This window comes from Lepus europaeus, chromosome 18 (assembly GCF_033115175.1).
Source record: "Lepus europaeus isolate LE1 chromosome 18, mLepTim1.pri, whole genome shotgun sequence".
In the NCBI taxonomy this organism is placed as follows: Eukaryota; Metazoa; Chordata; class Mammalia; order Lagomorpha; family Leporidae; genus Lepus; species Lepus europaeus.
In genome coordinates this window covers 57,652,207-57,670,429 of record NC_084844.1, presented here as the reverse complement: position 1 = coordinate 57,670,429, position 18,223 = coordinate 57,652,207, and the positions used below count along the sequence as shown (strand labels likewise).

Sequence of the window (18,223 nt, the reverse complement as noted above, 5' to 3'; positions counted from 1 at the left end):
ACTCCGGCCATTGCAGCCAATTGGAGACACGAAGCATCAGATGGAAGACCTCTGTCTCTCTCTCTCTCTCTGCCTCTCCTTCTTTCTCCGTGTAACTCTGACTTTCAAATAAATAAATAAATCTTAAAAAAAAAAAAAAATGAAAGATCAACCTGCCTCAGAACGCCCATGCACACACCTGCCACAGGTGATGAGTGGTGGGTTAAATATCACTGCCTTGCCCATCAGCAATGCATAAGAAAACACAGCAGGGCCCATAAGTTGGTAAAATATATTTTTTATTTGTTCATACAAAGAAATAGTATGAATTATCATAATTCCATTTTCTAGAAACATCTTTCTCTGTGTAAAATTAATTTGTGTTATACATAGGACAAAATACTTGATTTACTTTTTTTTGTACATATTGGCTATTCTAACATCCGGGTTACAGAAGACATACTGCTGGAATCTGCACAGTACTTTATATTACGGGGCTGAATGAGACTCAGTCATAAATTAATGTTACAAAAGTGAAAAAAAACCTAACCACACCGTTTATGCTGTATTGATCATCCTTCCTGATAAACTGAAAAGAAACAAAAAAATGGCACTGACTCTCGTGTCGGCATTTTCTATATGCACTAAGCGCTTCTAGCTCACTGGAACGTTCCACTTGGTTTTCTTTCAAAAATACCCTGCCAGGATCTGACACTGTGTTTCTCCAAAGCTCCAAAACGTTATCTGTCACCCCAAAGGACTCGCAGAGAGAATCCCATCAAGATCACTTCTCTTCCTCCATCATCCAGCAGTTAACTTTACCAGGTGTCACCTCTTAGGTTAGCAAACTGTACAGACCCCTCTGAGGAAGTGTGAGATAGGAACAATTTTTGCTCACTTTTTTTTTTAAACAACACCAAAAAAGGGACAACATGGAGAGGAATAAGTACTCCATGAAACACCAGCGCTTTACTTGTAAACTGGGGAAAAAAAAAAAAAAAAAAAAAAACCGAAGCACGTGTGAGCACAAATCGCCAAAACACGAAATGGTGGCTGTCTTTTGGCAGCTAAAAAGTTAAGCTGGGTGACCTTGCATTTTTCTAGAAGAGGAAGAAACCCCAGGCTTCGTTTTCCGGGTTGCTTAACTTCCCTGGAAGGAAGGTAATGAGAGTGACTGGGGGGGTCACCCTGGGGCAGATGCTACATCGGGATCAGCCAGGAGTTTTCAGCCATCAGACCCCGAGGAAGAGACACACAGGATGTCTGATTTCTTTGTCTTCCAGAGAAAAACGTTCTCTACTTCAGCGGTCCCATTTCTCAGCATCTGTTTGGATGCGAGGACCTGACCAGGCATAGAGTTCTGACTCACTTCAGTGTTCATGACTACATGGCCCTCTTTCTAACAGAACATCTCCTGTTTCGGGTTTTATTTTAAGGCAGGGTATAAACAGCTTCATCCAACATTGTTCAGCTTGGAAGGAAGGCAGGAACCCGAAGAGGAAGGGCAAGCTTGCATAGGTTTCCCTATCACTGGGTGGCATATCCTTCTCTGAGCCCTGGCCCACCAGGGGGAGCGCCCAGAAAACAGGCAGGGCAAGACTGGGTGAAGGACCTGATACTGCCCTATTGTATTACTTCAAGCAACACTATGCCAGAACTGAAATGCAAGTGTTTTCAGTTTGATTTCCAAATTGGGAAATCAAATTAGCACCCTCGGGCAGGTGTTTTTACACCCAAAGCAGTAAGATGGAAGACCCAAGCTATGATGATGGTGTTCCTCTTTGTGTAGCATCTACCTCGCTTTATAGAGACAGGAGGCAAAAAAAAAAAAAAAAAATCTATGAGACAGATCTGAGGCATGCGCAGTTTGGGATGGCCTTCCTCCCCCAAGAGAACCTACAAGGACAGTTTTTGCTACAATGTATAAGCGAGCTTGCCCTTGGCTCAAACTTTCCAGCAAACAAACACAAACCAGATGTCTCTGATCAGCTTCTACAGATGAATTCTCCTTCCTCTTTCCATACATGGTTTCTTACAACACTATCAGACAAGGTACCCGTACATGTACAAGCATCCTTTGCCTGTCTCACGGCCCCATCATTTTGATAGTGTGTGCTCCTTCATCTCCCTACGTGTCCTTTGTTGGAAGTACAGACATTACGCAATTCTTTTGTGGTGGAAGCATTCTGGTCTAGAAAACTCAGGACGAACTGAATCTATCGTTTATGTGAAACTGCTGTTTGGTAACCCAACTAGCCAACTAGCCAGCCAGTCATCCTAAAAAGTCCCAATTGCTGTCTGAGCAGACAACAATGCCAGCAGCCCTTCTGCAAAGGCCTGGCTAAAGCAAGGGACAGCTGTCCCAGGGCTGGGCTTTCAGGGCTCCCAGGCACCAGCTTTCCACAATATGCCTATACAAGAGCCACTTGTTGGCTCTTGCTTTCTGGCCACTGGCTCCAGGCTGTTCTGAGGTGAGCTAGGAATTCCAAGGAGATATTAAGCAGAGGTGGGGTGGGGGTGGGGATTTCCTTCCTCTGGCCTGGCCACCTGTCACTCTTGGGTCCTTTGCCTCTCTTTCCAGTTGCAGCTGTGGGATTATGGCTCAACACCCCCAGCTCCCTCAGCACCTAGCAGCAACGTAGTAGACACTGATGGAGCGGGATGCACCTGACTCCCCTCCCCACCCCGTCCCCCACTAGGGTCCTGGGTTTGTGCTGGTGGCTCTGCAAGCTTGTGGGATTCTTTGGTGTGTCAGAGCAGAACTGCGTGCCCAGAGGAAGGGACCAGTGGGGGCACGCTTTCATGCACATCAGAAGCGAAGGGACGTCCTTATTTCTGAAGCCGCACTCAGGCATCTCACACGGGTGAGCTAGGGGAGTCGGGCTAACATTTGCATACACTGGGAACCGGTGCATGGGTCCAGGAAGGTGGGCAGGGCTACCCTGCCACACCCAAAGCTGCGGGAAAGCTGGTGCTTCCTCCTCCACGTGCTTGGTGGCGGTGGGGAAACATCAGCGCTCTGGTTTGCACCGCTTTGAACAGGAAGCCCCTCGGAACACAGCACTGAAGCCGCAGCAGCTCGGGGCTCCTACGAGGGACCCAGGCAGGAGGAGATGGCGATGAGAAAAAACGCGCACAGCGATCGAAGGCTGAATACCCGTAACAACAAAAATCTCAAGTTGTGCTTTTCTTCTTTTTTAAATATCACGAATGGGGTAGAGGGAGTGCGGGAGGGGGGCGGGGCGGGGCGGGGCTTGGAAGCACCATCCATTGTGGGGAACAGAACGAAACGAGATCGGAGTTGCACACTTTGGAATGTTAACAGGTTAGGAAGCTAACGCTCTGCAGAGTGTGGCTAGGCAGCTTAGTGAATTAATTGCTCATGAATTAAAAATAAATTATTATAAAATAGATTTCTGTACATTTTACATACATATACTCTTTCTCAATATATAAGCCACGGGGCTCAGCCACACAGCCCCTCCGCCCACAGCGAGCCTCAATCCCAGCCGAAGTCGTGGCCGGTCATCTGGTAGAACTTGCGGTTGAAGGGCCGGTAGAAGTCGCGCAGCCGGCGCAGCGCCTCGCCGTCGATGTCCGGGTGCGGCCGGCCCTTGGTCTTGCCCAGGCAGTGCGGCTTGGGGCTGCCCTCGGGCTTCTTGAGGCAGGGGAAGCCCTTGGTCTTGTTGAAGTAGAAGTGCTTGTCCGTGATGATGCGCTTGAGGCCCAGGAAGTCCTGCACGCGGCCCAGCTCGCCGGCCGGGTCGCGGATGAGCCGCTCGCCGCTCACGAAGAGCAGCTGGCGCAGCGGGAAGTGGCGCAGCCAGTGCTCCAGGTGCTTGGCGTAGATGCCGATCTGGATGGCGCTCCACGACGTGTCGATGAGGCCCGCGCTCCTGTTCTTGAACGTCAGGCTCTCGAAGCTGGGGATGTCGGGCCGCTTGGACAGCGTCTGCGTGTAGTCCGAGATGGCCCGCGTCACCGGGTCGCGCACCACCACGATGAGCTTGGTGTCCTTGGACATGGCCGAGATGCGCGCGGGCGCCTCGCGTGTCACGAAGTAGCTGGGCGTCTTCTCCATGGTGATCTGCCCCTCCAGGGTCCTCGGCATCAGGTCCCTGGGCAAAGCAAACAGAGCAACCTCAGGTCAGACAGGGGTGCCTCTTTGGCCCCGCCTCTCAAGGGCCACGCGCGTACCCTCTGGGGACTGGGAGCACTTGAAGAGACACGGGAGCATGCAAACAGAATCCTGCAGGTGCACTGCACTTCCGAAGCCAGGTGGGACTGACCAACCTCAAACAGGAAGGCGCCTTTAGCAGAGGTAAAAAGGTCAAGACAAGATTTCCCCAAGCCCTTCGGGTGGGTGGGTGCCACTCGCCCTTGTTTTTCAGGGTGTCCCAAATATCCAAACAATGTCAAAGCACATGAGCCTGTGGCCCCTGGATAGGTGCTTTTCCTGAAAAATAGCCCCAAGCGCTCACCGTCCACGGGTCCTTCACACACTCACACCAGCCCTGGATCTTGGACGGTAAACCTCCCCAGTCCTCCCCCCACAGCTTGTACCAGCTGCACCACGGTGACCACAGCACAACAAACGCCTTTCCTTCACAAAGCAACAAAGTACCGTAGAGTCAAAACTCAGATGCGATCAGGTGAGCCTGAGACAAACATGCCACAAAGAAGTTCCCAAGACATAACTCTAGAAGCTTCTAAAAACACTCTAGATTCTTTGAACCAAAACAAAACGTGTGGTGTAGCCATAACGGCATTCATTTAAATGAAAGGAGGTAGACAATGCTGCTGCAACCCACAGTAGATACAGAGCGTGATATTTAAACCAGCGAGAGGTTTTGTGGTGGCAAATGAGCATCATTGCGCAAATCGAGGCTCTTGGTTATGGGGCCAATGTGTTAAGCCGCCACCTGTGATGCCGGCATTCCATATGAGCACCGGCTGCTCCACTGTCAATCCAGCTCCCTGCTAATACGCCTGGGAAAGCATCAGGACATGGCCCAAGAGTCTGGAACCTTGTCACACTCGTAGGAGACCCGGATGGAATTCCTGGCTCAAGGCTTAGGCCTGGTCCAGCCTTGGCCATTGCAGTCTTCTGGGAGAAGGGAACCAGCAAATGGACGATCTCTCTCTCTTCTCTCCACCTCTCTCTCTATAACTTTGCCTTTCAAATAAATAAATAATTAAATCTTAAAGTCAAGACCTTGGTTATAAGATATCAAGTCAAAAGGCAGGTGAATAAAGCTGATATAAAACAATAGGAGCCGGCACCGTGGCTCAGGAGGTTAATCCTCTGCCTGCAGTGCCAGCATCTCATATGGGCACCAGTGTGTGTCCCAGCTGCTCCACTTCTAGTCCAGCTCTTTGTTATGGCCTGGGAAAGCAGTGGAAGATGGCCCAAGCACTTGGGCTCCTGCACCCATGTGGGAGACCCGGAAGAAGCTCCTAGCTCCCGGCTTCAGATTGGCCCAACTCTGGCTATTGTGGCCACTTGGGTAGTGAACCAGCAGATGGTTTAAAAAAATAAATAAATAAAATAAAACAATAGGTTGCACAATGTTTTGTTATGGCATAAATTCTGTGACATGGCTATGCAGTGACTGCTATAAAACATTTGCTGGAGAGGTCTGAACCCGGGATTTCGGGGTATGTGGATGCTGAGGTCCATTTTTGTAGGACACTGTCAAGCAAATCCTTAGGTAGGGGCTCGGGGAATTAGAAACACCACCAACCAAGACAAGCAAAGGGGAAGGACCAGAGAAAGCAATCAGGGTGGTGAGGACAGCACACACCAGGGAGAAAGGGGACAGAAGTGCACTGGCTGGAGCCCAAGGAGATGCCCGTGGACTTGAGGTTCTTCGACAGCTCGGGGGAGGGGACAGGGAAGGATGGGGTGAAAGGAGAGCGTGGGGTGGGACTTGCTACAGTCACAAGAGACTTCCCAATGTGTGTGTGTGGAGGGGTCTGCCAAGCTCCAGAAAGGCAGGGACCGTACTGGTCCCCTCCGCTGTGACGTCCCCAGAATCAGCATGGTGCCAAGAACATTTGCAGGTGTCCAAGAAGTGGCTGTTCAAAGACCAAATGGGTAAGTGGTCTGGCTGACAGGTAGATCCAGAATGAAGCTGATAAAGATAAGAGTATGGGCTTTGGTGTAATGGCCAGGGTTTGGTGCTCTGTGCCACTTACTAGCCTGTAATCAGGACATAGGGTCTCCCTTAAAAAAAAAAAAAAACTATTGATTTAATTGAGAAGCAGAGTTATAGACAGAGAGAAAGGTCTTCCATCCACTGGTTCACTCCCCAAATGGCTGCAACAGCCGGAGCTGCACCGATCCGAAGCCAGGAGCCAGGAGCTTCTTCCAGGTCTCCCACGTGAGTGCGGGGGCCCAAGAACTTGGACCATCTTCTACTGCTCTCCCAGGCCACAGCAGAGAGCTGGATTGGAAGAAAAGCAGCTGGGACTTGAACTAGCGCCCATATGGGATGCTGGCGCTGCAGGCGGAAGCTTAGCCTACTGTGCCACAGCACCAGCCCCATGAACGTTAAGTCTTTTAACTTCTCTGAGCCATGACAGTTGTTGGGAAAATTTACTTTGGGTTCGTAAAGCAGAAGCAGTTTGGTCTAATGAGTATCTGAGCTCAGAAGTCAGACTTTGGGTTCAACTTCTAGCTCTGTGACTCATCCGCTATGCCCACTTAAATAACATAGAGAATTTTCTGGGCTTCTTTTCTGCATCTCTAATACATGGATGCAATAATACCTACCCTCATAGCAGCTTAATGAGGATCAAGGCAATGAATAACACTAAGACGCTTAAAATATGCCTGACATATGGTATACACGTAACAGACATCAGCTCCCTCTATTGTCCTGGTCATTATTGCTGCCAAATTGCTCATTACACAGTTTAAGGCACAGAATGGAATCAAAATGTAACATAGGAGGGTACTTCAAAGAGTTGGTGGGAAAACAGAATTACAAGGCAAGTTTAATTTGGCGCAATTTTTTTCAATCCATAATATAGATTTTTTAACAGCATTTTCCAGAAGCTTTTTGAAGCACTCTAGTCTATGTGTATGCCCTGGCTTACACACACCAAAAGGAGATTCATTCATTGGACACTAGGCTTTGGTCACACATCTATAAGTCGCCCATTGGCTATAGGACAGAGATTTCTCATTGAGTCTCAGCTGGGCACGGGAATCGTCATTTAAAACAATTTTTTTCCCACAATAATGTTTGATCTTCTCAGTGGGACGTTCTAAATTTCTTGCTTCCTAATCTACGTCCACCCCAGCTCCTCAATGGAGCACATTTCTAGACATGGTGATATAAAGCATGTATCGCCCGAGCCAGGAAGGACAAGCCGCTGGAGAGAGCGAGCGAGCTCTCCAGGACCCTGGCAATAGGGAGTCCAGGAAAGCAGGCCTCTCCCTTCTGCAGCCAGCCCAGCTTACTCTAAAGCTGGATTGACCCACTTTGCCCATCAGCTACTTAGACGAATGCAGCTGGTCATCAGGCTAATGTGATCAAGGATTAAAGACAGTCCCGGCTCTCTCAACTTCTTTTGCACTTCATGAACAAGCAGGTCAAGTCTGAGAAAGGCCAAGTGATTCCCCGCTGGGGGAAGCCATCTGCAGCTTGCAGGTACAGAAGAGGTGAAGGCGAGGGGCCTTAAGTGTTAACCAGCACGCTTGGAGGAATTCCAGTCCCCAGAGTTCTGCAGGGCTGTCGCACAGGGGTGAGTTCAGGGTCCGTCCTCAGGGAGCCTCTGACCTAGCATGGGGCTTCAAGTCAGGTCATTGGTGTGGCTCTTGGCACCAAGGTTCACTGAGGCCTGTGACCCTGGACAGGTGGCTTAACCTGATCATGTTGCAGCTTCTCCACCTCAACAGTGAGGACCAGGATGGTATCCACCTTCTAGGGTTTTTATTTTTAATTAATTTTTTATGACTTGAGAGGTACAGACAGAGCTCCTATCTGCTGATTCACTCTCCAAATGCCTGCACTGGTTAGGGCAAGGTCCAGCAAAGCCTAGGACACAATCCAGGGTGGCAGAAGCCCAACTACTTGAGCCATCTCTGCTGCCTCTGAGGGTGCACATTAGCAGGGAACTAGGGCTAGGAGCTGGAATATGGAACAGAGCCCAGGTACTGGAGTATGGAGGCTAGGCTAAATTGCCTGCTCTCTTCCCAGGGTTTTTCAGAGAACTTGGAAGTTGACCTTGGCACCCAGCCCGATACCTCATCAGCACAAGGAAGGTGTTATCAGTTCGCTTCTGTTGACAGCATCTCTGTCAACAAGAGTGTAAGGAAGAAGGGTTTTGCCTGGGGGACCTGCCAATCACTGGGTTTCACCCCACAGAGGAGCAGCGGGGAAGGCTTGGTGTCTGGGAGAGGTCGGGAATGCTTGGATCTGCTCCTGGCCTGCCTGGGGTCCACAATCATCACTGAACCTTGACTCTTGTATGTCCTCCACACCCCTAAAGAAGGGCCTGGTAACTGAACAAAACAGCTCTACAGGCGATTGTGGGTAAGAATTCACATAATGGGAGAGGCCGGCATTTTGGCAGAGCGGATTAAACCACCGCCTGCAATGCTGGCATCCCAAATGGGTGACGGGTTCGAGTCTTGGCTGCTCTATTTCTTATCCAGCTCCCTGCTAATGCACCTGGGAAAGCAGCAGATGATGGTCCAAGTCCTTGGGCCTCTGCATCCACCTGGGAGAGCTGGATGAAGCTCCTGGCTCCTGGCTTCGACCGAGTCCAGCCTTGGCTATTGCAGCCATTTGGGAAGCGAACCAGTGGATGGAAGATCTCTCTCTCTCTCTCTCTCTCTGTGTGATTTTCAAATAAATAAGTCTTTTAAAAAAAAGAATTCACATAACAGGACTAGTGAAAAGGATATGGAATATCAGCTACAAAGGACCCCTGAGCTATGGGCAGATCTACTGTGTTCGGCTGCCTGCTGGTCCCCCAGTGGTTTGCTAAGCCAAACCATTGCTGGGTATTAGCTCTGGGGGGAACCCCCTCCCCAGAATGGTCTGGGGGCTGTCTGCATGTCTCAGAAATCTCTCTGGGAGCCTCAGGCTTTTGTTTGATTATTGGCAAAATAATGGTTCAGGGGAACATGTCCTGGGACACCCCTCGGCGTTGTCTGGGGGAGAGACCCTGGTGCCGCCCTCCCCTCCACCTGCCGGGCTGCTGCCAATGAAGGGGGCTGGGAAGCGAGGCACACACTGGGTTCTTCATCACTGCATAAATGCTTCTGGAGCCCTCCCCACAGACACCCAGGGGTGCTTCTGCAGTGGGCACCGGGCTAAGCAGGAGACCGGCATCTCCCCAAGATAAACGTTGGGAGGCCCATTTTATTAAAGAAAAAAATTACTCACTGACACTAGTTAAATCATGGTACAGAGGGCTATATTCAGGTCTTTCACCAAAGACATGCGGACTATGCCAATGGGGCCTTGCAATGAGGGGCTGGGGTATGGGAGGTGGCAGGAGTTTGGGTTCAAATCCAAACAGAGTGTAAACAAGTGGGATTTTATAGCCAAGGAGGGGGGTGGGGTGGGAGTTTTATCAATGATCAGAGATAAGGGGAACCCTGGCCAAGCTGACCTAACAGGACTCCTAATGAATTCAGGCCGGGATGACCAGACATGACCTGGGAGAGAGTGGAGGATGCCAAGGGTGATCAGATATCAAGGGCCTGCTAAACTGACTTAGCAGCGTCTTTGTTAAAATTGGATATTACGGGGGCCAACGCTGTGGCATAAGAGTGTAAAGCTGCCATCAGCAGTACTGCCATCCCATATAGGTACCGGCTGCTCCACTTCCGATCCAGCTTTCTGCTATGGCCTGGGAAAGCAGCAGAAGATGGCCCAAGTACTTGGGCCCCTGCACCTGATGGGGGACCTGGAGGAGGCTCCTGGCTCCTGGCTTCAGATAGACCCAGGTCCTACTGTTGTGTCCATTTGGGGAATGAACCAGCAGATGGAAGACCTTTCTTTCTTTCTCTCTCTCTCTCTCTCTCTCTCTCTCTCTCTCTCTCTCTCTGCCTCTCTGTAACTCTGCCTTTCAAATAAATAAATAAATATTTTTTAAAAATTGGATTGTGGCCGGCGCCGCGGCTCACTAGGCTAATCCTCCGCCTTGCGGCACCGGCACACCGGGTTCTAGTCCCAGTCAGGGCGCCGGATTCTATCCCGGTTGTTCCTCTTCCAGGCCAGCTCTCTGTTATGGCCCGGGAGTGCAGTGGAGGATGGCCCAAGTGCTTGGGCCCTGCACCCCATGGGAGACCAGGAGAAGCATCTGGCTCCTGCCATCGGATCAGCGCGGTGCGCCGGCCACAGCATGCCAGCCACAGCGGCCATTGAAGGGTGAACCAATGGCAAAGGAAGACCTTTCTCTATGTCTCTCTCTCACTATCCACTCCGCCTGTTTAAAAAAAAAAAAAATTGGATCATACAGGGCAGGCATCTGGTAGAGAGGCTAAGATGTCTAGGTCCTATACCGGAGTACCTGGGTTCAATTCCTAGAGCTGGATCCTGACTCCAGCTTCCTGCTAATAGAGACCTTGGAGGGCAGCAGGTGATGGCTCAAAGAAGTGGGTCCCTACCACCCATGTGGGAGGCCTGGATTGAGTTTCTGGCTCCTGGTTTTGGGCCTTTGACTGTTGAGGCATTTGGAGAATAAACCAGTAGAATAAAAACTAGATTTTACAAGGAGGCACTCAGATGGGACTGGGAGAAGGTTCTGGAGCCCGACTAAATTGTTGGTCAGGCAGAGGATGTTTGTCCCCTGCATGTGGAACACACCATGGCCTGGGGATCGTATGCACATCTCCCACTTCAGAACATGCAAGTCCCCTTCCCCCCTTCAGCAGGCCTGCTTGTCCCATCCGCACCCCACAGCCACCTCTGGGTCCTGGAGCTAAGTCTTTCCATTCACTTCCTGGGCCCACCTTTTGCTTCTTCCCCTCTCTCAGGTCATGCCTTCCACCATCAGGCTCAGAAACCCCTCCAAGCTCTACAGAAACTCAGAGAAGCAAGAGGGAGCATGAGGTCCAAGATGAGACACCACCTCCCCCCACCAACCACCATCGGCCCCTCCCAGCAACCTCAGCGGTGGCAGATCCAGCCCCAGGCTGGCCTCCACAGTGCTAAGCAAATCACGCAGGCTCATTGAGCCTCTCATTATGAAGCCAGTTTCTCAGTCACAGCTAAGAATTATATAATGCTCTGGAGTTTGCAAAGCACCTTTCACAGCCACTATCTGATTTCATCTTCACAAGTCCATGAGGTAGGTGCTATAACGCTCTGGACTAAGGAAGAAACAGGCTAAAAACAGCGAGGGTGACCCATGTGGGACGTTGGGGCAGCTCTTCCAGTGCATCTGCCGATTCATGTCCTTCCACTGTCACGGTAGTCTCCCTCGCCATTTTCTGTTTCTTTCCCATAGAGCTATACACCTGTCCTCGTTGTAAATAGCTACCTGTATTTTCCCCCTCCCATTTATAGATTAGGATCTTAATAGTGGGTATTTCACGCCTAATAAGATCACTGCTGATCATAATTGTTCCAATATGAGTCTGATTTCGAAACAATAGACCTCTCTGGTTCACAGATTCCCGTTGTCAGCTGCGCTCTATGGGGTCTGGAAGATGACCAAACATTGCAACAGCTCTTCCCTGAAATACCCTGGGCTGGCCCCTCCCTCTCCAGGAAGGAATACCTCCCTGAGCTATCACTAAGAGATGCTTCTGAAGTCCAAGGCTAAGGAAAAAGCGATACTTACAACCCATGAGAAGTATTCCCGACAACCAGCCTAGGAGGCGCTAACCAAGCAGATGCACCTGCCGGCAGGTAGAATACAGGCTGACAGAGAGCAGAGGTGATCCCACTTTTTCATGTAAATCTAACGGTAGAGGCAAGCTTGTCACCCCATGAATTCTGGAAACACCTGTGGCTTCAGAGAGCCGGGCCAAACAGCTGGTCTTGCAGAACCAGGTGGGTCTCGGGTATCTCAAGCTTTTAATGGATTTGAGGATACCTGCAAGAAAACCAGGGTTTCACCTCCAGTTATACATTAGAACCATCTAGTATGATTTATTTGTAAGGCAGAGTGACAGAGAGAGAGGGAGAGACAGAGAGAGAAAGTGATCTTTTTTAAGATTATTAATACTATTGGAAAGGCAGAGTCATAGAGAGAGAGAGGGAGAGAGACGTACACACACGCACACACAGATCTTCCATCTGCTGGTTTACTCCTCAAATGGCCACAACAGCCAGGGCTGGGCCAGGCTGAAGCCAGGAGTCAGGAGCCTGATTAGCAGAGAGCTGGATCAGAAGCTGAGGGGACTCTGATATGGGACATTGCCATCACAAGCAGTGGGTTAACCCACTGCAACACAACACGGGACCCCTCCCCAACCTAGGGTACTATTTTTTTTAAGATTTTATTTATTTATTTGAGAGGTAGAGTTACAGACAATGAGAGGGAGAGACAGAGAGAAAGGTCTTCCCTCCGCTGGTTCACTCCCCAAATGGCCGCAATGGCTGGAGCTGAGCTGATCAGAAGCCAGGAGCCAGGAGCTTTTTCCGGGTCTCCCATGCAGGTGCAGGGGCCCAAGCACTTGGGCCATCTTCTACTGCTTTCCCAGGCCATACAGAGAGCGGCATTGGAAGAGGAGCAGCTGGGACTCGAACCAGCGCCCACATGGGATGCCAGCGCCGCAAGTGGAGGATTAACCTACTGCGCCACAACACCGGCCCCAACCTAGGTTACTTTTAATGAGAACTAAATGTCTGGGCTCCACTTCAGGTGGACTGATCAGGCCCTTGGTGGGTAGGGACCCAACCGGGAATCTTCTAGATGACTGTACTGTGCAACCAAGATTGGGAGTCATTATTCTGCGATACCTGTGGCCCTGGAACCTGTCACACAGTATAAGTCATTCATTCCACTGATACTCATGTGCCGCTAAGTTGAGACACTGCGTGTGTTGGGAGGTGGATAGGGGCTACCCTGGAGAGGGGAAATGGGAACACATCGTGAACAGAACTAGGAGTTGTTTACATAATCCAAGTCTTGAACTGAAGGCTAAGCAGAGTTAAGGCTGGAGCACAAAGGGTCAAGATCTCTGAGCTGACAGCAGGCCACTGCCCAAAGTGAGCGAGAGCTATGCCCTCAGAATCTACGACTTGCAGAGAAGAGAATAAAAAAAATGCAACAGGACTTGATGCAAAGAGAAGAAGAGGATGTTTGGTGGTTGCCTCTAAACACACACACACACATATATACACGCACTCACACTCACATTCTCACACCCCTCTAGCAATTATCAAATACAAAGACACTGGAAACAGTTTGTTGAAAATGCAATTAAGACAACTACTTTGATGCAAAAAAAAAAAAAACTGAAATTCATGCAGTTTTTTCAGAATATTCATTTTCAAGGATCTTTTTGAAGACAACTCATACACATGGATTTCAAAGTATTTTGTACCAAAATCAACTTTTTTGGGGAAAGATTTGATTATTTATTTATTTAGAAGGCAGAGTGACAGAGAGATAGTAAGAGAGGGAGATCTTCTAACCACTGGTTCACTCCCCCAGAGCCTGCATCAGCCAGGGCCGAGCCAGGCTGAAACCAGGAGTTCCATCCAGGTTTCCAAAGTGGGTGGCAGCCCAAGCACTTGGGCCATCATCTGCTGCTCCCCAGGTGCATTTGCAGGAAGCTAGATCAGAAGCAAAACATCTGCACATTTAATAGCTGGACTCAAACCAGCGCTTTGATATGGGATGCCGACATTGCAAGTGCTGGGTTAACCTGCTGCACCACAGTGCTGGCCCCTCACATAATTTCTGTGCAAACCGGGCTACCAGTAAAGTAAAATGAAGCAAGCTAAAGGAAACTGTAAAAAAGATAAGGTCATCCTGCCAGTGCCGTGGCTCACTTGGTTAATCCTCCGCCTGCGGCACCAGAATTCCATATGGGCCCTGGGTTCTAGTCCCGATTGCTCTTCTTCCAGTCCAGCTCTCTGCTGTGGCCTGGGAGTGCAGTGGAGGATGGCCCAAGTGCTTGGGAGACCAGGAGGAAGCACCTGGCTCCTGGCTTCGGATCAGCGCAGCATGCCAGCTGTAGCAGCCATTTGGGCAGTGAACCAACGGAAGGAAGACCTTTCTCTCTGTCTCTCTCTCTCTTTCTCTCAAATAAATAACCCTTAAAAAAAATCCAATAAAGCTAAGATGAATTCACGCCACAAATTCATGTCATTCTCCTGCTCCGTAACCTTGATGCACAGTGGGTTAGGAGGATGGAAATCTGTCTGCGAATTTAGAATCTCCAACCTCAGGTCAGAGGCGACTTCTGCCAGTGCCTTCTCCCCCTAGCCTGTGGCAGTCAGCTGGGAAGGTGAACCTCACACCTACTGCCAAGTAGATTTCCCACCGGGTCGGATCTCTGGCTGGGGCTTGGAAAGAGCTCAGGGTTCACCAAGGAACACCCCATGTTTTGCTGGTGTGCCCTGCTGCTGGAAGCAGACCACCCAAATCAAACCTCAAGCCTAAAGAAGGGAGGTGTGACAGTGAGCCCAAGGAGCAGTTGGACACGGTCCTACTCCGCTGATGCTATCCGGGACCCAGTGCTACACTCAGGTTCTTTCCCTCGGGTCACAGTCCCCTCCTCCCCATGGCCCAGCCGTGGAACTCATTGTTTGAACTAGTCAATTACCCAACAATAAAAAGGAGGGTTATTGAAATGGGTGTGTCCTAGCTCACTATGCTCCAACAGATGCCCATTTATGCAAAACAGATGATGGCAATTAGTGAACTTCAGAGAGCAGAAAAGGCTGCAGCCCACACGGAGTGAGGGCAAGGCCAGTCTTCAATCCAGCTGAAGGAAGCTGAGAAGAGCAAGGGGCACAGTGGGCCCAAGCCTTTTTCTCTGCTTCTACCGTGAGAATGGTTTCTTGGCTTAGTTGCAGAAAAACCATTGCTAAACTCCAACAAAGATTTTCTTCTGTTAATTTACTTTGTAACTCACATCTAGTTAAATTCATTCTTGGTGTCCAGTTCAAAGAATTTTGGCAAATGCCTAGAACTGTGCAACCACCAGTAGAATCAAGATACAGGAACGGGGCGGTGCTGTGGTATTAGCAGTTTTAGGTTCACTGCAGAACTGAACAGGAAGAAGAGATTTCTAATACACCCTTCCCTACACACACAGCCTCACTGTGAGGAGCACTCCCTACCCAGGAGAGCTTCTGTAAGAGTCTTCACGGGCACAGCATTGCCACCCACAGTGTGCACTGTATGTGAGAGTTCCCTTCGTGGTGTCGCACATTCTGTGGGCTTGGACAAATGAATAGCGACATGCATCCACCCTCATTTCTTTTCTTTTTTTTTTTTTTTTAGAGATTTATTTTATTTATTTGAAAGAGTTACAGAGAGAGTCAGAGACAGACAGAGAGGTCTTCCATCCACTGGTTCACTTCCCAAATGGTCGCAATGGCCAGAGCTTCACTGATCCGAAGCCAGGAGCCAGGAGCTTCTTCTGGGTCTCCCACGTGGGTGCAGGGGCCCAAGGACTTGGGCCATCTTCTACTGCTTTCCCAGGTCACAGCAGAGAGCTGGATCAGAAGAGGAGCAGCCGGGATTAGAACTGGCGCCCATTTGGGATGCCAGCACTGCAGGCGGCGGCCTTACCCACTACACCAACCCTCAGGAAAGAAGAAAAACCTTTCCTCTGACTCAGGAGGTTAAAGGACGCCTTGGATTATGGGAGACGGGTGCTCTGCCTGAGGCCTTCCTATGTACCCCTTATTCTTGAAGGAACAAAGTAGGGACCCAAGAACTGGTTTGATGGAAACCAGGGGCTTTATTTTAGGCTCAGCTTTCGCTGGAGCAATTGCCTCAATTGTCCCCATCTCAGCAAAGTAGAGGAAACCCACTCGGATTGGCCAACAGGTTGGCCAAGGCGGGGTGGGGGGTGCAGACCAGTAGGTCCACTGAGGGTGGCAGAGGGGAGGGGACGCTTCCTGGCAGCCAACCTCAAAGCTGCCAGACAAGTCCTGGAGGTGAAAGATGCTGGCATTTGATGTTCCCAGGGGTGGGGACCTTCTCTCTGCCAAGGGCCATTTGGGTATTTATAGCATCATCTGGGGGCCATACACAACTATCAACTTAAAAGTTAGCCTGCAATAGGGGCCAGCATTGTGGTGCAGCAGGTTCAGTGGCTGCCTGCCGCCTGCTGGCTGCCATGCCAGCATCCCAGATTAGCATCCGAGTCCCAGCTATTCCCTTTGTGATCCAGCTCCCAATTAATGTACCTGGGAAGGCAGTGGAAGATGACCCAAATGCCTGGGCTCCTGCCACCCACCTGGGAGACCCAGGATGGAGTTCCAGGCCCCTCCCTGGCTTTGACGTGGCCCAGCCCTGGCTGTGCGGATGGAACATCTATCTCTCCCTTTCTCTGTAACTCTGCCTTTCAAATAAATAAATATCTTTTTTAAATAAATAAATATTTTTTTTAAAAAAAAAAGAGCCTGCTATAGATTTATTGCATTTGGAGTCCTGCCTGCGGTTACCTTGGCAGGAGGACCAGACCAGATGATCTTGTGGGATCAGACAATCCCCACTCCTGCTAGGCCGACGTGTTAAAGATTTTTCCAAAGAAAATTCAGCAAGAAAGGGCCAGCCCCATGGTCCCCAGGATTTTCCATAATATCCCATGTGGGTCAAGCTTTGACCTCGCCTGAAGACCAATCCACCAGTCTCCCCACCCACCCCGCCCCCAACTTCCTCAGGTCACTGTGAATCACAGGGAACCCCCAGGAGTTCCAGAAGAGGAAAACCAGTTTCTCCTTTCCCCCTTGCCTCTCCCACACGCAGCCCAGAGAAGACAAGAGAAACTTTTCCCAGGAGCCCTAACGCAGCCAAGGGGACAATGACAGAGCAGGGCAGTAACCTGAATCCCAAGTTGTAACCCAGGGCAGTTTTGCCTTGAAAGCAGCTTGCTCCCTGGAGAGCTCAGCGTGGCAGCCAGGAGGGCAAGAGGAAGATGCTATCAGCCCAGCTTCTTTATCTTGGACCCCCTTCCCTGCCCCGGAAGCCTGCTAGCCCACCAGTCCAGCACAAAGGGCCACCTCTCCATAAATAATTATCTCCGTTTGGGGACACGTTTGCATATCAAAGACCTCCATAGAGAAGGCTTAAAATAATTTCAAGTGATATCATAAACAGTCTGGGACTCTCTAAGTCAGGGCTCTCCGGCTGCCGGAAGTGATGTCATAATTCATTAAAAACGTTTACTGGGCCTTTTTTTTTTTCCTCTTTCTTTTTCTAAAGGTAGAAAAGAAGAAAGATCACAAAGGCTGGACTCCTCAGACCTCCTCCTCCTCCAAGTCTTTTCTTTCTCCGCCCCCTGCCCCCAACCCCACTGCAAGGATTTGGCCTGCATTGTTCTAGAATTTCAATACCGCTCAGCAAATGAAAAGCTTTTGAATGTGCAAGGGGGTGGGGCACAAAAGAGCATCTCGCGGCTCTGGGTCAACTCGAGACCCCTTTCATTTGGGCAGAATCCTTGAGTATGGCCCGCTTCACAAAGGCCACAAGTCCCAGTTCCTGGAAACGGCTGGGGGTGTGAGGGGGGTGGGATGGAGCGCGGCGGGCAGGAGGGTTTCAATTAAAAGCTAATAGCCTTTTGTGTCCAGGCTCTCTTGGGGGATTGCTCCTGTTTATTGGGCCTCACTGTGTGCTGGGACAAATCATGTGAATCAGAGGGATCTGTGTCCTGTTTCCTGGAAAAAAAAAAAAATTCATTAGAAAGAAGGGGAAAAATGTTTTCTGGGAAGCAGACTTTCTAGAAAGGAAATGGGCAGTGGTGGGGCGGAGCTGAGTGTGCAGAGAGAAGGGAGCAGGGCACCAGAGGCCCCGCTGTCTGCACACTCAGGTTCTCTGCACAGACGGGACCACGTTCTGGCTCCCAGGAGCTCTGGCTTCCCAGGTCTGAGACACGCTGCTTCTCCTTGGAGTGGCCCAAGTCCCAGCCGCATGTGGGCTACTTCCGGCCAACAGGGGAGCCGTCCAGGACAGATGCATTCTCTGCACCTTAATGCCTTCTCCCTGCTTCCTCCTTGAAGCCATTTGCATGGCGCAAATGTTAGGTGCAACAGATTAATGGGTATCACTGCCTCTGCACCCTCCAGCCCCGCCCTGTGTCGTCCCCCCA

General features: G+C 50.3%; 1 protein-coding gene across 1 annotated transcript in view; it reads right to left on the bottom strand.

Moving 5' to 3' along the window:
- Positions 1 to 261: 261 nt before the first annotated feature.
- Positions 262 to 18,223, bottom strand: part of LOC133776784 (heparan sulfate glucosamine 3-O-sulfotransferase 3B1) — a 45,008-nt gene continuing 27,046 nt past the window's right edge. Inside the window, exon 2 of the mRNA XM_062216015.1 lies at positions 262 to 4,097. Coding sequence (XP_062071999.1) covers positions 3,479 to 4,097 — 619 coding nt within the window. The 3' untranslated portion in view covers positions 262 to 3,478. The remainder of the gene's footprint in view (positions 4,098 to 18,223) is intronic.